The sequence below is a fragment of the Pleuronectes platessa genome, chromosome 3, assembly GCF_947347685.1.
Source record: "Pleuronectes platessa chromosome 3, fPlePla1.1, whole genome shotgun sequence".
NCBI lineage: Eukaryota > Metazoa > Chordata > Actinopteri > Pleuronectiformes > Pleuronectidae > Pleuronectes > Pleuronectes platessa.
Genome location: NC_070628.1, coordinates 29,145,971 through 29,171,564, shown reverse-complemented (window position 1 = coordinate 29,171,564; position 25,594 = coordinate 29,145,971). Strand labels below are relative to the sequence as shown.

Sequence of the window (25,594 nt, the reverse complement as noted above, 5' to 3'; positions counted from 1 at the left end):
TGATCCTTTTACCCCCACCTTGGGGTATTGTTCTGAAACCATAATGATTAGACAATTTATTTAAATTTCCATGGGTACACAACAATATGTGGTATATAGTAACTATTGTTTGAAACAAATACACTTATAACAAACCTATAAACCTATATACAAACCACACAAGTGTAAAGCAATAAAGCAATTCAGTTTCATTATATGAAAAACATTGACAATATATCGACAATCGTTGCAAACAACCTACTCCAGCTTTATAAAAAGCTCTGCACACCATGTCCAAACAATAAAACAGTTTATTGCACTATATAAGTGTTTGACAAGGGCATTTGTATGTTTTATTGCTTAATTGTATCCATTGTCTTGCATTAACTTATTTAAATTAGTTTTTGCGTCTTTTAAAATGTATTATTGATTATTATTATTATGACATGGAATAATTCAGAAATAAGCTCCACATCATTACCAGTCTTTTCCAAACAGGCACTGCACAGGTAATTTCTACATTTTGTGCTAACATGAAACCTCTAATTCTCTGTTCATAGCTTAATTATATTGCCTTCATTATGTATACAGAATACTTTCAAAATACATAAATATATAAAGATTTATAAATTGACCTTAAAGAGCTCTGATAATGAACAATAACTTTGGATCCCTTCTGGCAATTTGATTAAATCTGCCATCTTATCAGGCAGGATCTTACCAAAATTGTCTTGAATTATTCAAATGGCAGATTTACAGTGCTCTGGTCACTTATAACACCTCCATGGCACCAACCTTGCAGCTGCCTTTTTAGTATGACCTGAACCAACTATGCATGGACCGCAGATATTACTTACTAGAGTGCATGTCACATTGACATGCTTGTGCTTCTTCATTACATTCTCTCTCCTGTTCTGTATGTTCCCACTGTCCGTTCTCCATTCCAGTCACTCAGCAAGTTTTCTCAGCTCATTTCGAGCCAGTCCAGTGACAAATGTCCCTTCCCTTGGCTCAACAAATTACCATGTTAACAGCATAAGATCTGGGTGAGGGGGGTACTGATATAGTTATTAAGAAGACGAAGAAGAGCTGATGGAGCTCAGTGTATGACAATGATAAATGTGTCTCTCGCCTTCTCCATCTCACCAGTTGAAAGAGGAGATGAATACTGTAGGATTGCTTGAACAGGTGTGTGTGTGTGTGTGTGTGTGTGTGTGTGTGTGTGTGTGTGTGTGTGCGTGTGCGTGCGTGCGGGGTGAAGGCAGAATTATAGTCCAGCGACTGCAACCGCGGAAGGCAACGCAGCTGCATCGACGGACTCGTTTTGGTTTATACTTCTCTAACGTGCTGCGCGTGTTGCAACGCAATTCACCGCCAGAACCCTAGGCGGAGTAACGTTTTTTTTCTAAGACAAAACACACAAAGAAGAGACGTCTTCTTCTTCGTCGACTGTTTATTTACATCGCCACTCCGGCTCCTCATAGCCTATTTCTGGCGGACAAATCGGCCAGTCAGTGACGGGTTATACAAGTGGTCATACTTTCGGATCTCTTCTGCAAAGTGCTCTTCTATTTGGTCCATATTCGTTCATCTAAATCTTCCGTGATTTCCGCGTATTGTGGGGCATGAAACCGGAAGTTAAGGCCGAATTATACTCGTGTTGCACGGACGCACGCATGCACGCAAGACACGCAACACGCCCCTTTCGTGCCCTCTGCGGGCTTGCGTGCGTCCGCCAATTTTTCTAACTACACGACAAAACGACGCGAGCCTCACGCAGCCCGCAAGGCTTGTGATTGGTCTACTTACTACATCCCGTCCGGAGTCTAGTTTCCGGTTTCATGCCCCACAATACGCGGAAATCACGGAAGATTTAGAAGAACGAATATGGAACAAATAGAAGAGCACTTGGCAGAAGAGATCCGAAAGTATGACCACTTGTATAACCCGTCACTGACTGGCCGATTTGTCCGCCAGAAATAGGCTATGAGGAGCCGGAGTGGCGATGTAAATAAACAGTCGACTAAGAAGAAGACGTTTCTTCTTTGTGTGTTTTGTCTTTGAAAAAAAACGTTACTCCGCCCAGGGTTCTGGCGGTGAATTGCGTTGCAACCGTTTAACTTATGGACATAATATTTGGCATGTTTATTGTAAATTGCCCGAGGAAGTACATTGATGAGATGGAGCATTTGGCATCCAGCGCTCTGTAGAAGTCAGTGGTAGCGGAGTAGTGTGTCTCCTGTCTGTGGTGTGTGTGTGTTCAACATGTCTTCTGTTGAACATGTCTTCCGTCCTCGGATAACCAGTAGTTTGTAACTGGGTCATATTGTTGCCAGAATATCTAAATATTTAGATTTTCTTTATTTCACCACATCAGACAGAGACACAGATGGGTAGACTCATGATATTTTGGCAACAACTTTCTCACTATCCCTTCATCCTAGCTACCTGTCTTCAAAGTCAAAACACAGCTTTGGATTTGTGGTTGCAATGGTTATTATGGAGCTAAATTACAGAGCTTTTATTTAGAAAGGTTGTGGGTCTGAAGATTGTTTTGTTTATTGAACAGACCTCTAAAATAGTAGATATGTAATGTCATTAATATACTGTAATGTATGAAAAAATATCAGCAGTCCATTCAAACTAATATATTAACAACACACGTGAATAGTTATAAAGCAAATGCAGGTTAATTTTATGAAATGCTTTATTTTTATAAATCTTGATAGCAGATAAACCAGGTAGGATTAGCACAACGTTTTCTAACTTCACTCTGCACCATAGTTTATAAAAACCTGTGCACAAAACATCCAGCACACAAACAATAAAAAGTGACTTTATATTGTAAAACTGTTTGAGAAGGACTCACAAATGACAAAGATTAATTCTGAAGTAACTCTCGAGCATTAACACAGCCCATTTCAAACAGGCAGGTTCAGAACGGACAATATACTAGTATTAATTTAATATAATGAACATGACTCACCCTTTGGGGGTATATTGGATCATATCTTTCTATGTTTAGTAGCCGCTTGTCAGGTTCAGGGAGTGGACAGTTTTATTCTGAAAGACTCCAGGCGGAAGTATGTGTTGCTGACGGCGGAAGTCTGGCTCTTTACCGCGGTCTCGGCGGCTGAAGCTCCTCCTTGGTCCTGAAGACCACGGGTTACAAAAGACGTTCCGTTATCAACAAAGAACCGCATCATCCAACAGTAAAAGGTATTTATTGAATGTGTGGAGTGTGGAAATTGTAAAAGTGTTCAATGAATGTGACGAAGCAGTAGACACGCTCTCTTCTCCACTGCTAACACTAGCTAGGCAATGAAAACACCCAAAATGGCTGGTGTGTGATGGTGAACGCAGGCAGGCCCCTTGTTTCCCGGTTTACGTGATGTTTTGTCCGGACAAAATGTCCTCTATGACGAAGTGGGCTTTGTGGCTTGTGTTGTAGCAGACATGAAGGTTCAGACCCTCAGCTGTCAGTGCGGACCCGGACCACATCACTACTGCATGCTCCATGCTGGGCCCGTCCTGCAGCCATCAGCACAGTGCATGTAGTTAATGGAGCTGACTGCGAAAGTGTATCTCCCTGATGACTGTGAACCTGCAGGAGCAATGCAGAGTGACAGGCAGGGTTTCCTCACGATAGCCTCCATTTGTGCTGTAATGTCTCTGTGAATCAGTGCTGACAGCATCTCCATTTCTGGGATGACAGCCAACGTCATTCTCCACGTTCCTCACAGACACTGATATGTTGACTACTGCATGTACATGTGCAACCATAATTTAATGCAAAAAGGAGTTACAGCCAGTACCATCTGATTATGGCGGATCTAAGGACAAAACACACAGAAAAACTTCAAGGCAATCTCTCCTGAATGCAGACATTTAACAAATCAGAATCAGAATCATTGTTCTCAGGCTGAAATTGTGTTTGTCACAATAGCTCCATGCAAGAGTATGGTGAAGTGTGTACGAAAATAAAAGCACTATTGATTATTTTAAGGAACCTGCACCAACAACAATTGCTGTCAAGAAATTTGCGTAGATTGCGTCTTTTGTTGGAGTTGAAATATTTGAACCTCTTCGGAAAAATTTGCCTAGCAAAAGCCCGTCAGTGCTGAGAATGAAACTCAGTGGACTTGGGTTCTGGCACCAACACAAGCAAGAGGGTGATCATACAGTACATGCCACTGGTCAGCCTCCATTTTGCGTTCTGCACTAGCAGCTGAGGCTAATGCTGGTAGTTTTCTTCAGTGTGATGGTCATGTGACAGGAGTGTGACAAATAAGCGGGAGTTGTGTTAAGACAGAGAAGACCCATTCAGCAAGCCTTTGTGAGTGTCTCAGTTATCCATTTCTGCCCGTGTATACTAAAGCATGGCCCAGCAGTTTTCAAACTTTTCTGTTTTAGGGGCTCTAAAACTCTAATGTGGATGTAGCCTATGAGATTCTCGTAGATTCCTTCCCTTGGTGATTCGATTTTGGAAAGTTTATCCCAGTCCTTCTGGTGCTGTCATATTGATTGAAGTTCACATAGAGTGTCTGTGAACTTCCATCTTTAGGTCTCTTCACAGATGGTTCTTAGGGTTCAAGTGTGGGCTGTGGCAGGTACCCTGAGAAAAAGAGGGAGAAGCCGAGCTAATCAATGTGCTCGATCGGCTTTACAATGAATAAAGTATCGTTGAAAAAAACGATGTATTCAATATTGTTGTGGTGGTCACAGATAAGTCTATGTATATGGAAGACTGACAGTATAAAAATGTGTAGTGTAGTGGTCAGAACATGTCACTTCAGCTCTCTCTGCAGAGGATTGGTAACCTCCCTGAATACACACCATAGCAACAGTCAACATTGAAGGAATCCTAATCAGTAAAGGGTTACTGACTTGCTGCTCGAAATAAAGAAACTCCCCTGATTCTCTGTTGCCAAACGTTGTCTCTTGTTATTGGTTGATTGAGATAATATTGGGCATTTAAACCTTCATTGTACAGCTAGTGGCTGGGGGTATATCAGCTGTGCTCTGAATCTTCCTATGTGATTGTACAGAGCATCATTATGCATCTGTCTCAGAGAGTGCACTTGGATGCTATAGCTGTATTTAGTAATTGTAGAATGCTTTCTACAGTACAGTTAGAGGTTTTATAACCACACTAGTTTGAGTCTTTGAAGTCAAGCATTTGAATATGTCATACATATGTTTCTATGCCAGACAGGTAGATTTATTTTCCTTTACTTTCAATTTTTTTGTGAAATGTAATTTCCTGCATCTGTCAACCTACTACAGAGCAGACATCAGACATTAAGAGACAACAATAATACCAGCAACAACACCACACATCACCACCGTAAGCCTACAACACCTGTCGTAAAAAGTAATCTACATATAAGTCACCCTGACACACCGAGATTCAGTAATCTCAGTCACAGTTTGTTCAAGAGTGCAATATTTTTCAGACACAAATGATCTCCGAGTCCTGCTGGTTCTTAAGGATGGCACCCTTAACTGTCTTTCTGATAGTAAAAGCTTGTATGTACTAAAAAGGGGATGTTCTTCATCTTTTGTTATGGCTTGCCTTTTCTTAACCACACGAGATTCATAGATTATTGCCGTACAGGTCTTGCTGGTGTCAAGCAATCTTGCTGGACAAAATAAATATTTTATTCAGTTTATTGTGTAGCTGAATGTGTGCATTGCTGACTGAAAGATAACGTCTTCTGCCTCAATTTATCCGTTCCCTACAATATGTTGGACTCATGTTAATGTGTATTTAAAGACACTAAATACAATTCTGGTTCTGAAGACATGAAATGAAAATATATAAAAAATTGTCCTATCAACCAAAAATGTGCAGGCCCCCTGTTGAAGACCTCTGCTGTATAGTACTGGTATTTATATAAGTACACAGGACTACTTTTGTACAAGGAAATACTGTAGTGCTGATCAGCAGCCAGTGTGAACAACTGAGAACTGCAACACGCAGTTGTTCCAAGGCGCGGCAGCCGGTGGGCCTGGTCGCCATTCAAAAAGTACCGATACCAATAAAATTAGGTATCGTAAGATTTTTTTACGATTGGGTAGCCTGATACCTTTCTAGTATCTGTATACAGTGCAACACTACCCTCCACTCAGCCCAATTTGGGTTTAAGTGCAGGATATTGAAAATAAGAGAGGGTGGATACTGATGCCAAATGATGGTTAGGGCTTTTTGCTGGTGACGGTTGCAGGAGAGCATATTCAGGGGTTTTCCTGGCCGAAAATTAGGCAGGGGCTTTAATTATTAGTAGTCCACTTACATTTTTAATTTTGGGTCTTTTCATACATGTTTGGACCACACATTTATTTATAAAAAAAAATTAAATTTCATGAGAAACAGTTTTTAACCAGATCTGGCAGTAATCTACTGCTCCTCTCTGTGTGTGTCAATCATTTGTGCTGTGCACTGCCAACCGAATCGAGCCAAACCATCTCCTCCGGCTTTCCATACAAACTAAGTTCAAACCTCTGTTGTTTTTACCCAATACTGATGATGCTGTTTGTGTGGGGGAAAGTGTCAGTGAGAGAGAGAGAGAGAAGTGAGTAGTGGAGTCTGTGTATTTGTGGCACTGTTACCTATCCCTCAAGTTCTGGGAATATCCTACAGAAGCTACGCAATTATTTTTAGTAAACAAACACTTATAGTGATTAATTTGGCCTGGGACAAACGTGATCACTATAAGCAGTTTCCACTGTACTAGGATTTTGTCGGGAGGTGGAGTAGGCATGAAATCTGATGGGGTCTGTCTTGTTTTTTTTGTCGGAACAGCTCTGGAAAACCTATAATTGTACTCCCTCCTGATCAGTTTACTTTTTTGTTGAAACAAATAAGGGAGCATTTTCAAAGAAAGACCTAACAGTTTTTTTTTTTTTTAATTAATTGTCATGTGGCTTTTGACTTTAGCCTACTTAGTCAAAAAACTCGATATATTATAGATATAGTTATATCGATATATATTCCCCTTTATCCTCCAACCTAGAAAGATATGATTTTTTTTGTCCATACCTCCCGGCTCTAAGGTGATTAAGTGTAGTTTTTGGAAGCATAACTAAAATATTATATTTTATATAATGCCTAGATGCCTTTCTATCATGTCTAGATGTTGAGGTGGCCTTATAATATTTATCTATTTTTGCTGCTTGGGTTTTTAATACTTTTCATTGATTCAGTGTTTTTGCAATGTTACTTGTGCTTTGTGCAATGTTGATTCTCCACCCTGAAAGTAAAGCATTATGGGCACACATGTCGGCAGAAAAGAGATCTGGAAGCTGACCTCATTTCTTTATGCTTCGACACATTTTAAGGGAAGACGCCACACAAGAAACGAGGAATGAGCCAACTTGTTACTCATAAGTGATCGGGAAAAAGGACTTCACCTGAAAGAAAATTTTGAAATGAGAAACTAAAGATTGCTCCTCTGTAATAGTATATTTCTGCTTTCCACCTCACAGTCTCGCTGTGCACACAGACAGTTATTTGCACCTTGCTCCTACCCAGCGATTGGAACCCCGAGCAGCACTCTCCATTGCCAACAGCATCAGACGGAACAATTTCATACGTGGACCTATAGCTGGTGCTGCTGCAGTAACAGCTCTCCATTTGGCTCAGATTGAAACTCAGGCCCAGTTTGCTCTCCAACAGTTTGCCTCTCTTGCAACTATAACTGTTGGCATCCAGTGTCACAACAACAGGCTTGCAGCAGCATTACCTCGTCAACTGGCCCTCCTGAGTCTGCTCAATAGACGAGAGGTGTCAGCTATTGGGTTTAACTTGGACACTAAAAGCAAAACCTACAAAACTACACAACTGTGTCTTCCTGCTACCATGTACCACCACCACTCCCAGCAACAGGGGCCCCAGCCCTTCTCAAATGGACCCCAACCTCATCATCAGTCACATCCAAATCAACATCAGAGTCATACTCCCTCTGATATGCTGACTCAGGTGATGGGTTTCCAATTTCCTCGTCCTACCCAGCTCCCTGAGGAGCTAGAGTCTGCCCTGGCTATCCGGGGTGCCAGGGACATGGACCACCGCCTCATTGACCGCATGAACACACCAAACCAACACCAGAACCAAGCCTCGGTTTCTGGGATCAGTCAACATGGAACCTATGGCTCAACAACACTCACCTCTGATAGTCAGCCAGGTCACCAGCAAGACATAGACTGGTCAAGTTACCAACCTCCAACCAAACTGTTTGCAGCTCCTCCATGTAGTTCTAACCGGCAATCACACCGACAGGGACCTCAACAGCACCCGGAGATCAACCAAGCTGGAACAAGCATACCAGGCTGGACTGCTGCTGTAAGTGACTCACCGTCACCCCAAAGCCGAAATCCTCATGGTGTCAGAATTGGTGGTGGGGGGGACGGTCAGAGTATGTACACACCAGAGAGTGCAGGAAGCATCTTGGCCAGTTTCGGACTTTCAAATGAGGACTTAGAAGTGCTGAGTCACTATCCTGATGATCAGCTAACCCCAGACACTTTACCATTCATACTACGTGACATCCAAATCAACAAGTCAGGCAAGCAGAAAACTGTGGCTTCTAACACCCCATCCTCGTTTTCACGCAGTATCCATGATATGCAACTGCCACCTGCTCACTCTTCAGAAGTAGCTCGTTCACGCTCACCAGAAGTACCTAGCCTGCTTACTGTCACACAGACAGCAGGTAAAGTCATTGACTATGGTCATGCCAGTAGGGCAAAGGACGAGACAAATACCAGAAAATCTTTCAAAAGGGAGCCACTCTCCAATGAAAGGACAGTTAAAATGTACCCATCATCCACATCAGATCCCAAAGCAGATAAACCTGAAAGGCGTCAGGTTCATTTGGAAAACGCTGAAACAAGCAAACATGGAGACCGGGACTATCGCAGAGCAAGAAGTGACCATCACAAGACAAATCGGTCACCTGGGAGAGAACTACCTCCCCCCTCCAGATCTCGTAATCTAGATCGAGACTACAGGCATGATCGACCCAAACCAAGGCCTTCATCTGAAACCAGGAGTGAGGATTCCTCAAGACGATCTCTCTCTTCTTCATCTGGCTCAAAACCACTCAGCAGCAAGAAGTTACCTACCCCCACCATGATAAGTGATTTCTTGGCCGTGTGTCCAAAGGTGTATCCCCACACCTGCTCTCTGTGCCACACACAGTCAGATCAGGAAAAGGTGAGTGTCAACATGCCCGCTAGTAATATCCCAAGAGTTTTGAGAGAAATACCTTCACATATTAAATATTATTCGGTAATCTTTCTTCACCAGTTCTCAAATCCGTGACATTCATGCTCATCTTACTGAAATACTTGCATTTCAATATGGTAGTGCAGTTTCTCTATATGAACTGTCATTAAAAAAATGAAAACATTTGGGGGGGAAAACTTTTTGGCATGTGCAAAAATCTGGACACCCTAATACTTGGTATCTACCTAGTTGATTTTTTATGCTAATAATTGGTGACCTTTGGCTGCCACACAACACCAAAGCAGAATATTTTCACGCTCATGCTTAACAAATGGCCCAAAACGGGTTACCTCAATACTAAATCAGTAGTGTGGCCAAAGTTTTGCACTCAACTTATAAAAAATTCAAAGTTTATTTTTTATTTGTAAGTGAATTTCCTAAAATTATAAAAATATAACAGTTAACATTTGAAGAATAGCTTTACACTGAAAAAAACATCACAAGGCTTATTTGCCCATTGCATTAATTAAATTAAGATTACCCGAATTTATCCAGCATCCACATAATATTACCTACCCGATCTATCTAAAATCCCTTAACAGGCAAAGTTCAATCATTTATCTGGAAAACACTCCAGAAGATCAAAAAGTTTTACCCACATCCCCAATTTTTAAACATCTGAGTCCTCCACTCATTTCATCAAATGAAACTGCTGTTGTCTTTCTCACTGATATTCTTTCTGTGCTATGACCATTCGAAGTACATAGGTTACTCACTAAATGCATCAGATTGGTAGTCAGATGCTGTTTTTTGGGGAATTTGAAGAGTGTGACATGAGTTAATAAGTGATAGGGATGAAGTCCACAATAATCAATAACCATCACTTTATTTTTGACAGTTTAATGAAAAACTGACCAGAGGAATTGTCAGGGAATCATTTTCTTAGCTCAGCATTAATAACTGTTAAACAAACTCCTTGTAGAAAGTACATTGAGTTTTAGTGCTTTCAGGCATTGCTCTGATGATTGACTACACATATAAAAAAGTGGTTTGTATAAAAATCTAATAGAGTTGGACTGTCTTAATTTTCCACCATGCCAAGTGCGCAATAGTTTGAAGATCAGACAAATGGAATTTCTTTAATATTTCATTCTTACTTTTTCTCATTAAATTAATTTCAGTTTTTATATCAATGAATTAACATTTTCTCCATCAAAATTCAATTACATGTCATGACCTTTGAGAATGTGAGAAGGTTTCAGTTAAGATGACTATTTAAGGCTCTATAAGGCTACTAACCCTAAACCTCTAGGTTTAGAAAAGTTGTTTCTATTATTTTGAAGTAAAGGCTGTGAAATTCACGTGTTATTGACATCTGCTTAGTTGATGAGTGGATATGGGTGTTCTAAACGAAATGTCCTCTTTCGGCCTTTGAGCATAGTAAGTTAAACAACAGCATCTATTTGTTTTTTGTTTGTTTCTGCCAGTGATATCATGTTTTCATTCTGAAGATAGGGGAAAGTAGAATAGACACAGGGCACCGTCAAGAACATGCCAAAGCATTGTCTTGTATTTCTACTATTGGCTGTAACATAGTAGTTGGGGTCAAAGAATTGGCTCCCAACATTGAGTCTAGGGTTTTCACACCATGTACAATGTTATACCAGAAAACAAATATTGATTTGAGCTTGTGTCTCAGAATATTACTGTTAATACATAAGTTAACTTGTTTCTTACATTTTGGTAATCTTGTATACTGATACATGTGGATGGTGAATCTAGCTTTGCTAGCTAGTATTTAAGTTTTCCAGCCCTTGACATCTTCCTCCCATTTGTCGTTTTTCTTCAGGACTGGGTTGACCATATTAACACCGTCAACCACACTGCTGCTTGTAGAGACCTGCGTAACAAGTGAGTCCCTTTTTAAATGTGCTGCTGAAGCTTTGCAACTACACTTTAGTTTAAGCCATTTTCAGACATGAACTTAAGTTTGTCTTTCACACATTGAACAACGCTGCAGGAGTTACTCACATCTCTATAAAATCACATTAGCTCCTCTAAATTTATCAAGGATCACTCATGAACAGTGTTTTGTGCACATTTAGTCTCTCCAATGTGTAGAATTTCACATTCTCACTTATAAAAACCTGCTACCTTTTTGGTTATAGGTTCAAATCAGTGGGTTCTGAATCAATTAATTTTTTTTCAAAATTCTACAAATGGTCTGAAATCAGATGGGCAAAGCAAACCCGCTACATGTTGTTGAAAAAAGGGGCATCAGATAACAATTAATAATTAAAATGTAAAGTTATTGAAGCAGATTTTGATAATGATAAAAACAATTGGCACATGCTTTAAATGTGCTTTTTTGTCATTGTTAAGAACTCATTCTCTGGGTTTTAAAAGCTCCTGGCCAATATATTGGCAAACTATTGCCTCTGTACTCATCCAGAAGACACAGACAACATGAGTGATGTGTGTGTTTCTGTCTGCACAGCAGCCATTTACCAACTCTCTTACACAACTTGAAATCAACTTGTTTTTGGGGAACAGTAGCCTTGTTGACTTTATATTGGAATGTATGGATATTTATGTTAAAGTGTTGTGATAGTCAAACATATAACTGATGTGTAGGCTGCAAAAAAAAAATTAAGATGGATAGGAGTATTTCTGAGTGGCCTTGGTACTAAAAACAACAATTTCCTATTAAATATTATCAGACTTACTGTTCAATCTAGATTTTTAAAAGCAACGCTTTGATACATTCAGTTGAAATTTGTATTTATTTATTTGTTGTATTATTAAGTTTAGAAGATGTTTGTGATGCTAATGAATGCTTATGTGTCTCCGAAGGTACCCTGACTGGAAACCAAATCTACCAAGGTCAGTTGGATTCTTGATCTTTTAAATAGTTTGTTAGTGAAATCCATCCGCTAGTGGGAAATACTCATTTTATTTTGCTGGTTTTGAATAAGAAGACATAAAAGGGGAAAAAAACACAGATTTTCCCAACTGTCGGTGTTAAAGCAGTTTTTGTTGCAATTTTCCTCTGTAATTGCACTGTTTCTGTCTGGCAATGAAAATTGTCTGTCATCTAGTCGAAGTGGACGATATGGCAACCAATCTCCATCCCATTCCACGACTCGATCCCACTCTAGTTCTCCGACCCCAGGCCCTCTCAACAAACACAGAGTGGGGACTCATCCCAACCGGCCACATGGGAAACTTTACACCCCTCTCCATCACCCCCGCTACAACCATTATTCAGGTAAGCTGTATACCAGAGAAAAGACTTAACGTGTGAAAAGTGGCAAATTAACTTTCTTAAATATTTATCCGCACAGTCAAATGTCATGTGTATTCTGAGCTGTTTGTCGGTAGCTTGTATCATTTTTAAAAAGTGGCGTTGTTGCTTAATGTTCTTTGGGACCAGTTAATAACACAGTGGTACATACATATAAATTGTGTTTCTACTGCTCAAAAGTTCCTCAGTATATTAACTTCAGTGGATGAAGAGAGGTTGTTAAAATGTTGTCCAAACTTTCCTGCCTCGACAAACCACTATACATTAATGCAGAAAAACAAGATTTATGCATATGGTTCCTTCAATCAATCAATCAAATTTTATTTGTATAGCCCATATTCACAAATTACAATTCATCTCATAGGGCTTTAACAGGGTGTGACATCCTCTGTCCTTAACCCTCAGCAAGAGTAAGGAAAAACTACTAAAAACCCTTTTAACAGGGTAAAAATACGTAGAAACCTCAGAGAGAGCCACATGTGAGGGATCCCTCTCCCAGGACGGACAGAAGTGCAATAGATGCCAAGTGTAGGAAAACATCATCAATAATCAAAGTCTCTAGCAGCATTTGATGAGGGTAGACATCCCGAAGGACAACCCCAACATGATATGCCAAGCAGTCCCGCTGCAATCACAGTCCATGGTCAGCAACCATCCAGACCACGATCCACCATCCAGACCAGACGCCACTCCAGTCCTCAGTCACCGTCCACCGCCGCCCACCAGGACCCATCACAAGCCACCACCGCGGTCCTGGTCCACCGCCCGTGCCCAATGCCAACACGACACAGGGTCCGCCACCAGCACCACGATCAGCCCACATGACTCAGAATCCGCCACACTGGATCCAATACTGCGACCCCCGGTGCGCGATCCACAAACCGCAATCCATGGTGCGGCCATAGAGGCCCTGGATCTGCGGGTGATAAAGCAAAGGGATTCCGGGGAAGGGGGATAGGGATGGAGAAGAGGCAGGAGAAGCTGGAAAGAGAAGCTCCATGTGTCATGTGTCATAAAATAGAACAAGTAACGTTCTGGCGCACTAATTAGCTCTAACTATAAGCTTTATCAAAAAGGAAGGTTTTGAGCCTACTCTTAAACGAAAAGATGGTGACTGCCTCCCGAACGGAAAGTGGTAGATTATTCCACAGCTGAGGGGCTTGATGGCTGAAAGCTCTGGCTCCTACTCTACTTTTAGAGACTTTAGGGACGACAAGTAGGCTTGAATTCTGGGGGCGGAGTGCTCTAGTGGGTTTATAAGGTACTAACAGCTCTTTAAGGTAAAAAGGCGCTATATTATTAAGGGCCTTGAAGGTGAGGAGGAGAATTTTAAATTCTATTCTAGATTTAACTGGAAGCCAGTGTAGCGATGCTAATACCGGAGAAATGTGCTCTCTTCTCTTTGTTCTCGTCAGGACACGCTGCGGCATTTTGGACAAGCTTTAACGACTTACTGCTGGAGCCTGATAATAATGAATTACAATAGTCCAGTCTTGATGTAACAAAGGCGTGGACTAGTTTTTCTGCATCTTTTTGTGAAAGGACATGTCTAATTTTTGAAATATTACGCAAGTGGAAAAAAGCGGTCCTAGAGATTTGTTTTAAGTGACTATTAAAGGATAAATCAGGATCGAAGATCACTCCCAAGTTCCTGACTGTTTCATTGGAAGCAAGGGCAATGTCGTCTAGCGCAGCTATATCATTAGATAATGTATCTCTAAGGTGTTTGGGGCCAAGTATTATAACCTGTGTTTTGTCTGAGTTTAATAAGAGAAAATTGCGGGTCATCCAGGTTTTTATGTCCTTGAGACATGTTCGAAGTTTAGTTAATTGATTCCTTAAGGTGTCTTATTAGCGGATTGTCAGCATTAAATAGCTCCATGTACAGTAGTATATCTGCGTCAAAACTCACCCTTTCTCCCTTGCTATCCTTTCTAAGAACACGGCAATCGGTTGGACAGTCCCTGTGGCTCACATCGAATCTACAGAGTGAATCGTCCTGAGAAGAGGGAATCATCAGGTTAGTCAGTGTAATTTTTTAAAAAATATTTATTATTTATTTATTTTTATTTTCTTCTTCCTCTCAAAATTGTGCAATTGTGGTTGTCACATCAACAACCCTACTCACCTACATTGAATCCTGCAGAGGATCTGCTGGTGTGTTCTTACATCAGCTTCTTAAGACATTGTAACCATTTTCTTATCTTATTTACATTTTAGTTAAATTTCTTCAAACAAAACTTCCAACAAAACTTTGAGTATTTTTTTCTTCAAACCTGCCTGGGGACAGTATATAAAGGTTTTTAGCTATTTTTCTTTGAGAGCCAACATGGGGGGTAGAGAGCTGCAGGACATGCAACAGACGTCTGCAGGCAGAATTTAAAATGAACTTCAGTCATGTGTTTATATTGTAAATTATCCCCTTTACATTTTTGCTCATGTATAAAACATATGCTGGTTTCACAAACCTGCATAAGCTTACATAAGCAGGGTCAGTGAGAAGTTGTTATATTGTTGTACATTGAGAGGCTTTAAATGACCAATCCTTCGCTGGCTTTAACTTTTTGAATTTAGGGAACTAATTGTTTCTCTATTTTAAATTTTCTTGTTAATTGACTTAATAGAATTGCATCATTGATTAATATTTCTTGACATTTTCTTTTTGCTATGCTGTCCCCCTCCCTTTGATTAATGGTGTGTGTACAGGGGTTTCCTCTAGAAGTGGTGTGAAGCATCCAAACAATGATTCAACCAGTCAACATCCATCCTCCTCTAAGATGGGTCACATCCTCAAACATGGACCATCACAATCCAAAATTGTCAAGAGTGGGACCAAGACTGGAACTAAGATGCCTACGACTGCAAGTGCAAAGGTCACTGACACAGTGAGTGTTTTTTTCCCTCTAGTTGTATAAAAACTGTTAAGGACCAACCAAAGGGAATACCATACAGGTGTTGTTTGAACGAAAATACATCTTCTATCATATCAAACACTTGTACAGTTGCTTCATATCAATATTAGTTCGAAATTTTATTCAAATTGTCACAATGATTACAAAACCAATACTTGAATTGAATGCAAAACATAACATAGGCGGTTTGACATCATTTTAGTTGTTTCCGATATGAGCCCCATGTATTGTTGTTAGTGAAGGTTACAGATGTTGATTTCAGGCATGATGATAAATTCATTCTCCAAGGACATTGGTATTGAATTATTCCTGTTTCACTTCAAATGTTCCTTTGGCTCGCTCAGTTCTTTCTCACAAAGAGCCACATTGTCATTTTCAGAGTTGTGTACTTTATCAATGTAGTAAAATCTTGGAATGGTTTCCCCCCAAAAACTAACCAGAACCTTTTTATTGGTTTCTAGTCCGTCAAACCTCCACAACCCAAAAAGAAGAAGAAAATGGTTACTCCAGCCTCTCAATACTCGTCTGTTGCAGAGCGTCTGGTTTATCTGACAGGCATCCCAAAGGACGCCTCCGAGCAGGAAGTTACTGACTTGCTTGGTTCCTTTGGCAAGATCAACAATGTGATCCTTATGCCATGCTCTGATGAAGAGAGTGATTCGAGTGAAGGAAAAAAGGTGTTTGACTTAATTACATTAAATGTTTATTGATACATTTTGCAGATGATAGTAGAAAAAGTTTATATTTTTGTCTTAATATTTTAAACTGATTCTCTGATAATATGTAGCAAGAGTGAATATAACAATAAGAGCTAAGAAGTAAAAGCTAAAAGTATTATGTAAATGTTGTATAGAAGTCATGTAGCAAACTTTCCAGGCTGAAATGTATATATTTCTTTTTATTGGTCCCATTTGTAATTTTTTCATAAAATTCTACATTTTCATCATAAATGTGGCCTAATTGGATTAGCAATTGGTGTCTTCATCTTTCATTCCTGAGTCCTAACTAATTGCTGTTTATATGTTGGTCTGTAAATGTTTCTTGGCTCTATGTTGCAGAATGTCATTATCATCACCACTTTGTCTTCCTCCTCTGTTGCAGGCATCTGTTTGCATGATGAAGGCAGAAGATGCCCAGGCACTGGCTAACTCCAAAGCTCTCTCCATCAGAGACCAGCAAATCACTGCTTCAACAGCCAAGGTACCATTTGCAAAACATGCATGGGATTTTATTCGATCAACCTGGGCAAACAAAGAGTGTCAAATGGAATTAAAAGCAGGTTTTTTTTTCAGTTCCTCTGTTAATCTTGTAGATCATGTGTATTTTGTCTTATTTACACTCTGACTAAACATTTATTTTAGAAACCCGAAGAAGGACAATCTCCTGATAGCAGCAGCAGGTTTGTCCCAGCTATCACCTTTTTCTTTTGAACCTTTTTAATATGCTCACTCACCCACACACTCAGCCGGCTATCTTCAAACCTGCTTTATGTCTGACTTTACAGCAAACCTGGCACAGGACAGGAAAAGTGCACTGCTGGGGAAGATACAGGTAGGACAACAAAATGCTGTTACTGGTATATTCAAATCTGTCATTGTCAAGACAGGCTCATTATATCAACTTATAACGACTACATCTTAACTATACTTGATTGCTGTATTAAATATGCCATTTCTATAGCTGAGGTACATTACGTTAACTCCACTACTCTAGAGTTTTTCAGGCTCTAAAATGTCTTTAAAGAAAAGTATTAGTGTAAACTGGCTGGGCAATATGATCTGCAGGAAGAACTTCTGTTTGCGTGCGTGCGTGCGTGTGTGTGTGTGTGTCTGATCTTCTCTGTCCCTCTTCGCACACAAACTGGTAATCACATGTATTTACGATGAATGCGTCTCTTTAGCTTTGGCTGAGGGGTAGAGCGGTCGTCCACCAACCTGAAGGTCGGTTGTTCGATCCCCAGTCTTTTCCCATCTGCATGCCGAAGTGTCCTTGGGCAAGATGCTGAAGCCTGAATTGCCCTTCATAGAACAAGAAAGTGCTGCTAACAGATGCACTGTATGAATGCGTGTGTGAATGGGTGAATGTAAACTGTACTGTAAAGAGCTTTGAGCGGTCATCAAGACTAGAAAAGCGCTATATAAATACAAAACCATCTTTATCATTGGCTGTTCCTGTTGTCTGTCAAAAGTTGGATGGAATGAGTTCTATCGACGTTGTATCGACTATTACTTATATTTCTATCTAGGGAAAGGTTATATCGCAGTAATCATCTTCGTTTTATCGTCCAATCCTAGTGTAAACATGGCAAGGGGGAAGTTTGTGATGTCAGGCTTTTATGGGTTTAGTTTTTTTTTATTACCAAACATACTGACTGGTTTCCCCGACCTCTTCTGCCTCTCTTATTTCCCCACTGCAGGAAATGAGACTGACAAGAAGACTTCAGATGAGGTACATGATCCACACATACATAAACAGACCTTGTAAAATATAAATCAAAACTTTGTGGAAAGAACTGTTAAAGGCTGTTTAACTCTATAAAAACTCTACAAATGAAAGGTAACAGTGTATTAACATTTGAAGAAATAAAAATGTTTGAACGTCTGATTTTATCTTTTTTATGAGAAATATTAATAGAACAGGAAATGTATCCAAGGGTCTCCTAACCTTTGCACACAAATGCGTTGTGCTGTACTATAACAAATTAGGAGTTAAATGTCTACATTGGCTTTAATTCCTTGTTAAACAATATCAGTATTCAGGCATCTCCCTCACAAGGGCGGCTGTGGCTGAGGGGTAGAGTGGTCGTCCTCCAACCTGAAAGTAGGCAGTTCGATCCCCAGTCTGACCCATCTGCATGCCGAGGTGATCTTGGGCAAGATGCTGAACCCTGAATGGCCTCTCATAGAACAACAAAGTGCTGCGAATAGATGCACTGTATGAATGTATGGGTGAATGTAAAACTGTACTGTAAAGCGCTTTGAGTTGTCATCAAGACGGTCATGAAAAGCGCTCTATAAATACAAAACCATTTACATGTCTCCAACAGAAAGGTGTGGTGTTGATCTCAGGACTCTCCGAGAATAGCTGCTCAGAGAGTGACATCATCAAGCTGATTCAGCCCTTTGGGACTCCCTCTGACATTATCCTGGCAACACAGATCCGAAAGGTAGAAACACGGTTTCATCAAAAGGGACAAAAATAAATGGTAGTTAATTTTGTAATTGATTAACAAATAAAAACATGCCCTTGAGCTACTTTCAGGATTTTTCAGGCCATTTCCAAATACATTTGTTGACAATGACATGCATAACATTAACAACCTGTTTGTTGTATGTTAGGCCCTTGTGTTAGTGCCAGACATGGAGCTTGCTCAGGAGATAGTGAAAGTCCACAGCTTCATGCCTGCAAAGATCGGAGACTCCGAGCTGAAGATCATCCTTGTCAAACAGCGTGTTGGACTCAGCACACCGGTACCACTCTCTTCATTAACTCAAATCTTTGTTGGTGTCTTCATCATCTGTTACTCTTTTATCATTTATCTGATAATTATTTTGAGTTCTGTGTTGTACCTCACTGTGGAATTTCACTCACTAGTTCAATAGAAAATTTCTATTTTGTTTCCCTTTTCATTGAACTCTGAGCTATGACGTCTTTTCACAGGTGGCCCTCTACAATCTTATGATGGAGTCTGTGGACCCTTCAGTAAGTATTACTGCACTCACACTGTGGTTTTCTGTGCAGTTCATCTTTTTTTTATTTAAGTGTCAGTTCAAGTGAATAAACTACATAAAAATGCAACAAAGATGGCCAAAAGTCAGTTCTTTATGTATAATAAATCAACAAATTTTTGATTCAATATTGTATATTTGATGTAAATTACAATTGGTGCTTTACTGTAATTTAGCTGAAATGTAATGTGAAACTAAAACTGAATTATTCAGTATTACATTTATTTCCTTGGGGTGGGTGTGGCTCAGGGGGAAGAGAGGTCGCATGCTGAAATGTCCTGGGTTCAGTGCAACATACTAAAACCCAAATTGCCCGTTCTGATAGAGGAACTACTGCACAGTGATGCAGTGTATGCATTTATTTGAATAGTTGAAATAGTTCAAAACTTCAATGTAAAGCTTAGAGTGCTCAGACTAGAATTGAGGTTAATGGCGACCGCTTTTTCAAACGTAGTTTCCTCCAAGTGTCTGTATGCCCCGACGTATGGACACTTGTTCTTAGCATAAGTGGCCGCTGTTATCCTCCTCTAGAGCCACTTTAACATGCACACACCACACCTATGTTTAGATGCTACCGGAACTTACAATACACACAACAGAGAGAAAGCTTGTTCATTGCTGAAATTCCAGCAATTCTAGGAGTGCTATAGTTTTGTGGACACTTCACCCACCCCTCCATTGGCATAGTGTTGTACAGACAATGAGTGAATTTTTATATTTTGGGTAAACTCCCTTTTAAGTTGAGCTCTAAATTTACTTTGTTGATCATCTATCCTTTATTTTAAACATGAAAATTTACTTTCGTCCTATTCTTTGTGAAAACAGAATTCAGACAAACGAAGAAAAAAAAGGCAGGTTATTCATTCCATGCATCCACATACAAGCAATGACGCGAGAACAGTGACAGTTGTTTTCTTGGCGTTGTGCAATATGTTAATGTTACAACTCTGCTCTTCCCATTTGGATAAGTAAGCAAAATCCTTTCCTCGGACCTCTGTGGCAAAAACTACTGTTTGTTGAATGTTTATTTACTTTGATTGAAACAGTATTTTACATGAATGATACAATGTTGCAGGAAGTCAATGAGCTTTGATGCCATTATTTACTGAGGGTAATAAATATGTCTAAACACACCATGTGGGAGTAAACCACTGGCTAATAAGGGAGTGTATGTCTTTCTTAACCTGCAGGAAAGTCCAGTTCCAGTTTGCTGGAACAGCCTCTTGGTTATCAGTAATGTTCCCAACACACCCTCTTGCTCCTTTGAGGTCCAGAAACTGGTGCGACGCTTTGGCACTGTCATCAAGACTCTAGTGCTCAACAATATGGTGAGATGTTTCAGTGTGTGCAGTTACAAAAATGCTTTTTTTCTTTTGCGTCAAGTCATGTCCTCAGGCACAGCTGTTGTCTCCTCTACAAATCTCTGTCGCATGATTTGTAATTAGAAGAAATCTCCCCTGGTGTGTTGATTCCTTGCCTCTTTCTGCGTAGGTCATTTGTGAAATGGCAACAGCAGCGATGGCCTTGTCTGTTTACAAACGCTTCCATACGTTTCCGTGCATCATACAGAACAATCCACTGTTTTTCTCACGCAAGCCAGACCCAAAGGCCAGCACACAGACAAAAGTCATCACTGCCTACTTGGATTCAACGGAGGTAGGAACGTTTTTAATCATTGAAGAAATGTGTTCATTATCCAATTAGGCCCATTTTCTCTTACTAGTTATGTAGCATCAACTCAACCCCTGGATGAATGCCTTTAATATTGCATGGCTTAATACTGTCTTGTGTCCTGTCTTAGGATTTATCTGCAAATGGCAAGAGCAGCCAATCTGCAGCGGCGGCCGATGAAGAGCAGATGTCTCAAAAAGAGAAGTCTAAATGTCTGTTGGAAGTGACGGTAAAAGATGCTGCCGAAATGGATAAGAAAATGAGTACAGAGGAAACAGTCGGCAAACAAGAGGCTTTGGAAAGAGGTGACAGCAAAGACAAAATTCAAGAAGAAGAGCTAGCCAGTGCTGTTTGTGACTCCTTGGCTGCACCAGACTCCAAACCAGAAGCAGCCTCCAATTCTGACGCAAGAGAAACATCAGCTGGGAAAACTGTCTCGGAGGCAAAAGAGGAGAAGAAAGTAGTTTCATCTGAAGCAGGAAATGACAAGACTGTAGTTGGTGAAGAGACAAAGCTGATGAGTGCTGATGACAAAGTGGCCTCTGGGGAGACAGTCATGCAGATTGAACTTCCAAAAGTAAATGATTTGCCAATCATATCATTCAGGTGTTGTTTGAGCCAGATTTTTCTCCTGTTTAGACTGAGCCTTGATTTTCCTTTTTCACCAGGTTACTCAAGAAATGGTTAACACACTGCTTGTGGAGTGCCGAACAAGAACCATGAGACATCCTGACTATGTTGCAGCTTCCACCTCTGGAGTAGAATGGGAAACGCCAATGGAGCAGGGTGAAAAATCTGTAAAAGACACCAAAGAGCAGGCCAAGAACAGCACAGATGAGGAGACACAGCTGCAGGAAAGGGAGAAGACTGAGAGGGAAGCAAGAAAGGAGAAAGAGAAGGAGAAGAGAGCATGGGAGAGGGAGCGAAGAGCTAACAGGGAGAGGGATGAAAAAGGTAGGAGAGAGAGGGAGAAAAGGGAGGAGGAAAGAAGGGAATTGGAGAGGAGGGATAGAAAAAGAGCATATGGTGAAGGTTTGTCAAGGTCATCTTGCTGGTCAGAGGGATATAAACATGGCTCCCGCAGGAATGTACCAAACTACAACTCAGAGGCAGAGAAAACGGTGAGAAGATGCTGCTTGGTTAAAAACTGTTGAAACTTGAGTAATTGCCCTGTCCCAATTCCTCCTCCTTGGCCCTACCCCTAGATATGAAATACCCTTTGCAAGTAGTGGGAACAACACTACCCCTTCATGGCAACCCACAAAACGAAGTGGTAGGGCCAAGTGGTGAATGGTGACAGGGCATAAATATCTTCAACTTTTTGTCCCGTCATGTCAGGTGGATGAAGAGGAGGAGTTCCCGTTCAACTTGAGTGACTTTGTGACGGTAGATGAGGTCGGAGATGTCACCGACCTTCCTCGCTCTCCTTCTCCAGTTATTCCCATGGAAACCACAGAGGTCCAACAGGACACTCCAGAGGTACATTTTTGTTGGATTATGTCTCATTAAACCTTTTCTCTACATGGTGTTCCTGAGTTCAATCACTATTTCAAGTGTTATCATCTCAGTATTTTGTGGTATTTGTCCTTATCCATTTGTAGGACACACCCATGGAAGTCGTCACGGAAACAACTATGAAGGATGCTAAGGAGTCTAATGAGCAAGTATCAGAGTGTGAACCTGTGAGTGAGCTAACAGCGGAGACTACAGACAGTTCTGTTTCAACACCTGCTGAGGTCCTTACCACAGAAAAATCCACCAGCTTACCAGCTTCACAAGCGGCCTCTTCTCCCAGTCAATCACCTGCGCCAACATGTCAGCCTGAAGCAGCCGACACTGGTACCTCCCACTCATCAACATGCAGTAATAATTTTATGAAACACAATCGTTGAGATATCTTTTTCCTCAGGTTTCAGCTTGTGTAATTCAATCCTGTTATCTGTCATTATTTATTTCAGAAGAAATACTTATTGCCACTCGGGACTCCGCCCCAGAGGTTGAACATCTTTCAATTTCCGCTCCAGACAACCCACCTGAAGCAGAGAGTGAAGAAGATAAGAAAGAAGACAGAGGGGTTAATCCCAGCCAGGCTGAGGAGGACTCCCTGGACAAATCAGAAGAACAGGAGAAGATGCACAGTCAGGAGGACAAAGACACAGGAACTCCTGCTCCAGAGACAGGTACAGTTTTCATTTGATTTATTTGTCACTAGTGCAGTGCTTATTCCACATATGACGGACAGACAGAGAGATGTTTCTGATATTATCAAAAACATTAAATGCTCTGAACAATCATTTTTATCTCCTCTTTCGATGTTGTGACTAATACATGTGTATGATATAATAGGTTTGATGTGTCTTTGATACACTTCAGAATTATCCCTTATCATTAGTGAGTCCTCTTTATACAGTTCTACATTATACTGTCACTTGTTATTGTTTGTGTGTTTTTATAAACAGTCCATGGTGCAGATTGAAGTTAGAAAACTTTTTGTGCATCCTACCTGGTTTATCTGCTATGAAGCAATTTATTTTATTACTGTTTATGAGTGCAGTTCATATAAGTTTGAATGTTTTACTGAACTGGTTATTTTATACATTACATATTTCATAGGTCAAAGTACAATAGTGACAAAGCTGCAGACGTTATGACTTATTTTTCATGGTGCTATATGCAGGTCTTGGATTGACTCCATCTATTTGGGAGTCAGCATGCATTGCAATAACGTCCGCTGGTTTTGAGCAATGAATCAGAATATATAATCAATAATGTATGAACCAGTTGAGCAGAACCAAGTCTCATTAATCTGATCCAGATTTTAAAGAGGTCTCTGTCTCTCCACAGCAAAGCAAGAAAGTTCTGACCTCACACAAGACCAAACACACAATCCGAAGGAGAGTGTGAAGAAGTCTGAGACAAAAACTCCCATGGGCACCGACTGCTCCCTTCCTCCTTTTGACCCCAGCAACCCAGTTGGTATGAAACTTTTTACCCACCATGTCTGCTGTTTATTTTTCCCTCTGATGTTCATCAGTTGTTTTTACACAAACATATATCCTGTGTTACCATCTAATATAAGTAAGTAGCCAATAGAGTTCACTGTCATGTTGTTTGGGTGGGTGTGTTCCCAGGTATGGAGTTCTTGGTTCCAAAGACAGGGTTCTTCTGTAAGGTGTGCAATCGATTCTTCAGCGGAACAAAAGAGGCTGAAATCAGCCACTGTAAAACCGCCAAACACTACGAGAACCTATTGGTAGGCAACACAGTTATGTGTGTAGGTCATTGCACTCTCTTTAATTGCTGTAATGGATGTGAGAACCATTTGTATGTTCAGTTCAAATTTCCTTTTTCTTTTTCTTCTAGAAATACTTGCAGAACATGAAGACTGCCAAACCTGACCGTGGCGCTGAGACCACTGACTGAATTTTTGTCTCTTTATTTCTCACACAAAGGTCCAGAATCTCATATTGGTTTAGACTAGTCTTATTTCCTGTCTCTATTTTAAAACATATGTATTGCTTTTCTTATGCAATTAAAATAAATGGTTAGAACTGTACAGTGGAAGAGAAGCTGCCAGTTTGAAGTGTGCACAGTAAAATGTCTTGACTTAATCACGTGTTGTCACTCATTTACGTTCAGTCTGAAATTAGAATGGGGGACAAAATAACTTTACCTATATGCATTAGAATTGATAAAACCACTAACAGGACAAACATGTCCAACTAAAGTGGAGGTAACTGTTAATCACTACATTGATTTTCTCCATAACTTCTCACTTGATCGACTTCAAACTTGGTCGGTGTGTCTTAAAAAAATGTCCATTTGGGTTTAGATAAACAAAGATAATGAATTCAGTGTGGACCCAATCAGATTTCACACTGCAGCTTGATGGACACTGCATTAGTTAATATCAAATTAAAACTGGTTTGTCTGGAAGACAGGAATTATCACAATAGTTTGCAGGACATCTGTTTTACCAAAAGGGGGCAGTATATGCTGCTCTGAGCTGGGACCATTACATTACATTACATGACATTTGGCAAACACTTTTATCCAAAGCTTACTTACAATTAGAACATTCAATATCTATGAGGGGCCTTTTAAGGGTTCAGTATCTTGCCCCAGGACACTGGCATGCAAATGGGGAAGACTGAGGATGAACCACCAATCTACTGGGGGACGACCACTCTAACCCTCATCTGCAGCTGCCCCCAGTTATTCACATTTCCTGAGAATCTTGGAGACAGTACTTCTAAATGTCATTCACATTTTTAGGTCAGTGCTTAACTTCCGGGTTAGGGCAAGTTTACAGGAAATGAAAATGATATCCCCAAACCTTGTCTCATTGTCATTACATTGAATATCATCTATGATCCAGTGATAAAGATGTTTTTGTTGATAAAGTTTTAAATGAATGATAACATTCTTCTGTCTGAAGCTGAAGGAATATCCACATTTATTCAAATATATTATGTGGATCATAAAAATAAATAGTGGAAATTGTACTAGTTTTGAGCAGTAAACAAAACTTTCAAAATTGAAATGGTAAATTGACTTTAATGGAAATTTGGACTACTTCAATTTGTATTTGGTTTAATAGCTGGAATTAGATTCCCACTAAAGTGTAACTACTTAATTATTAATTGCAAACAATTTTTCATTAACTAAAAAAGGTTTTCATAACAGATATACAACATTCAACTTTACACCTACAGACATTTTAGAGTCCAATTACTGAGCCCCAATGACTGTAGAACGAATATTGAGCTCC

The 25,594-nt window shown here is 40.2% G+C and overlaps 1 protein-coding gene across 3 annotated transcripts; it reads left to right on the top strand.

The window, feature by feature from the left end:
* The first annotated feature begins 1,816 nt into the window (after positions 1-1,816).
* Positions 1,817-24,434, top strand: LOC128437245 (matrin-3). Of its 3 annotated transcripts, none has more exons than XM_053419312.1 (25): positions 1,817-3,198; positions 7,468-9,196; positions 11,058-11,119; positions 12,062-12,091; positions 12,307-12,476; positions 14,452-14,532; positions 15,219-15,397; positions 15,886-16,101; positions 16,526-16,624; positions 16,786-16,823; positions 16,929-16,975; positions 17,841-17,872; positions 18,471-18,590; positions 18,763-18,894; positions 19,085-19,126; positions 20,343-20,480; positions 20,644-20,808; positions 20,954-21,400; positions 21,492-21,944; positions 22,162-22,302; positions 22,425-22,662; positions 22,848-23,003; positions 23,668-23,799; positions 23,955-24,076; positions 24,187-24,434. In XM_053419312.1, the coding sequence occupies exons 2-25, from the start codon at positions 7,841-7,843 to the stop codon at positions 24,244-24,246; spliced, it is 4,656 nt and encodes a 1,551-aa protein (XP_053275287.1). In that variant the 5' UTR covers positions 1,817-3,198; positions 7,468-7,840; the 3' UTR covers positions 24,247-24,434. The 3 variants fall into 3 exon arrangements, with proteins under 3 accessions (XP_053275287.1, XP_053275288.1, XP_053275286.1); XM_053419311.1 differs by having other exon boundaries at positions 1,822-3,198; positions 22,782-23,003; XM_053419313.1 differs by lacking the exon at positions 15,886-16,101 and having other exon boundaries at positions 1,820-3,198; positions 22,782-23,003.
* Positions 24,435-25,594: the final 1,160 nt, after the last annotated feature.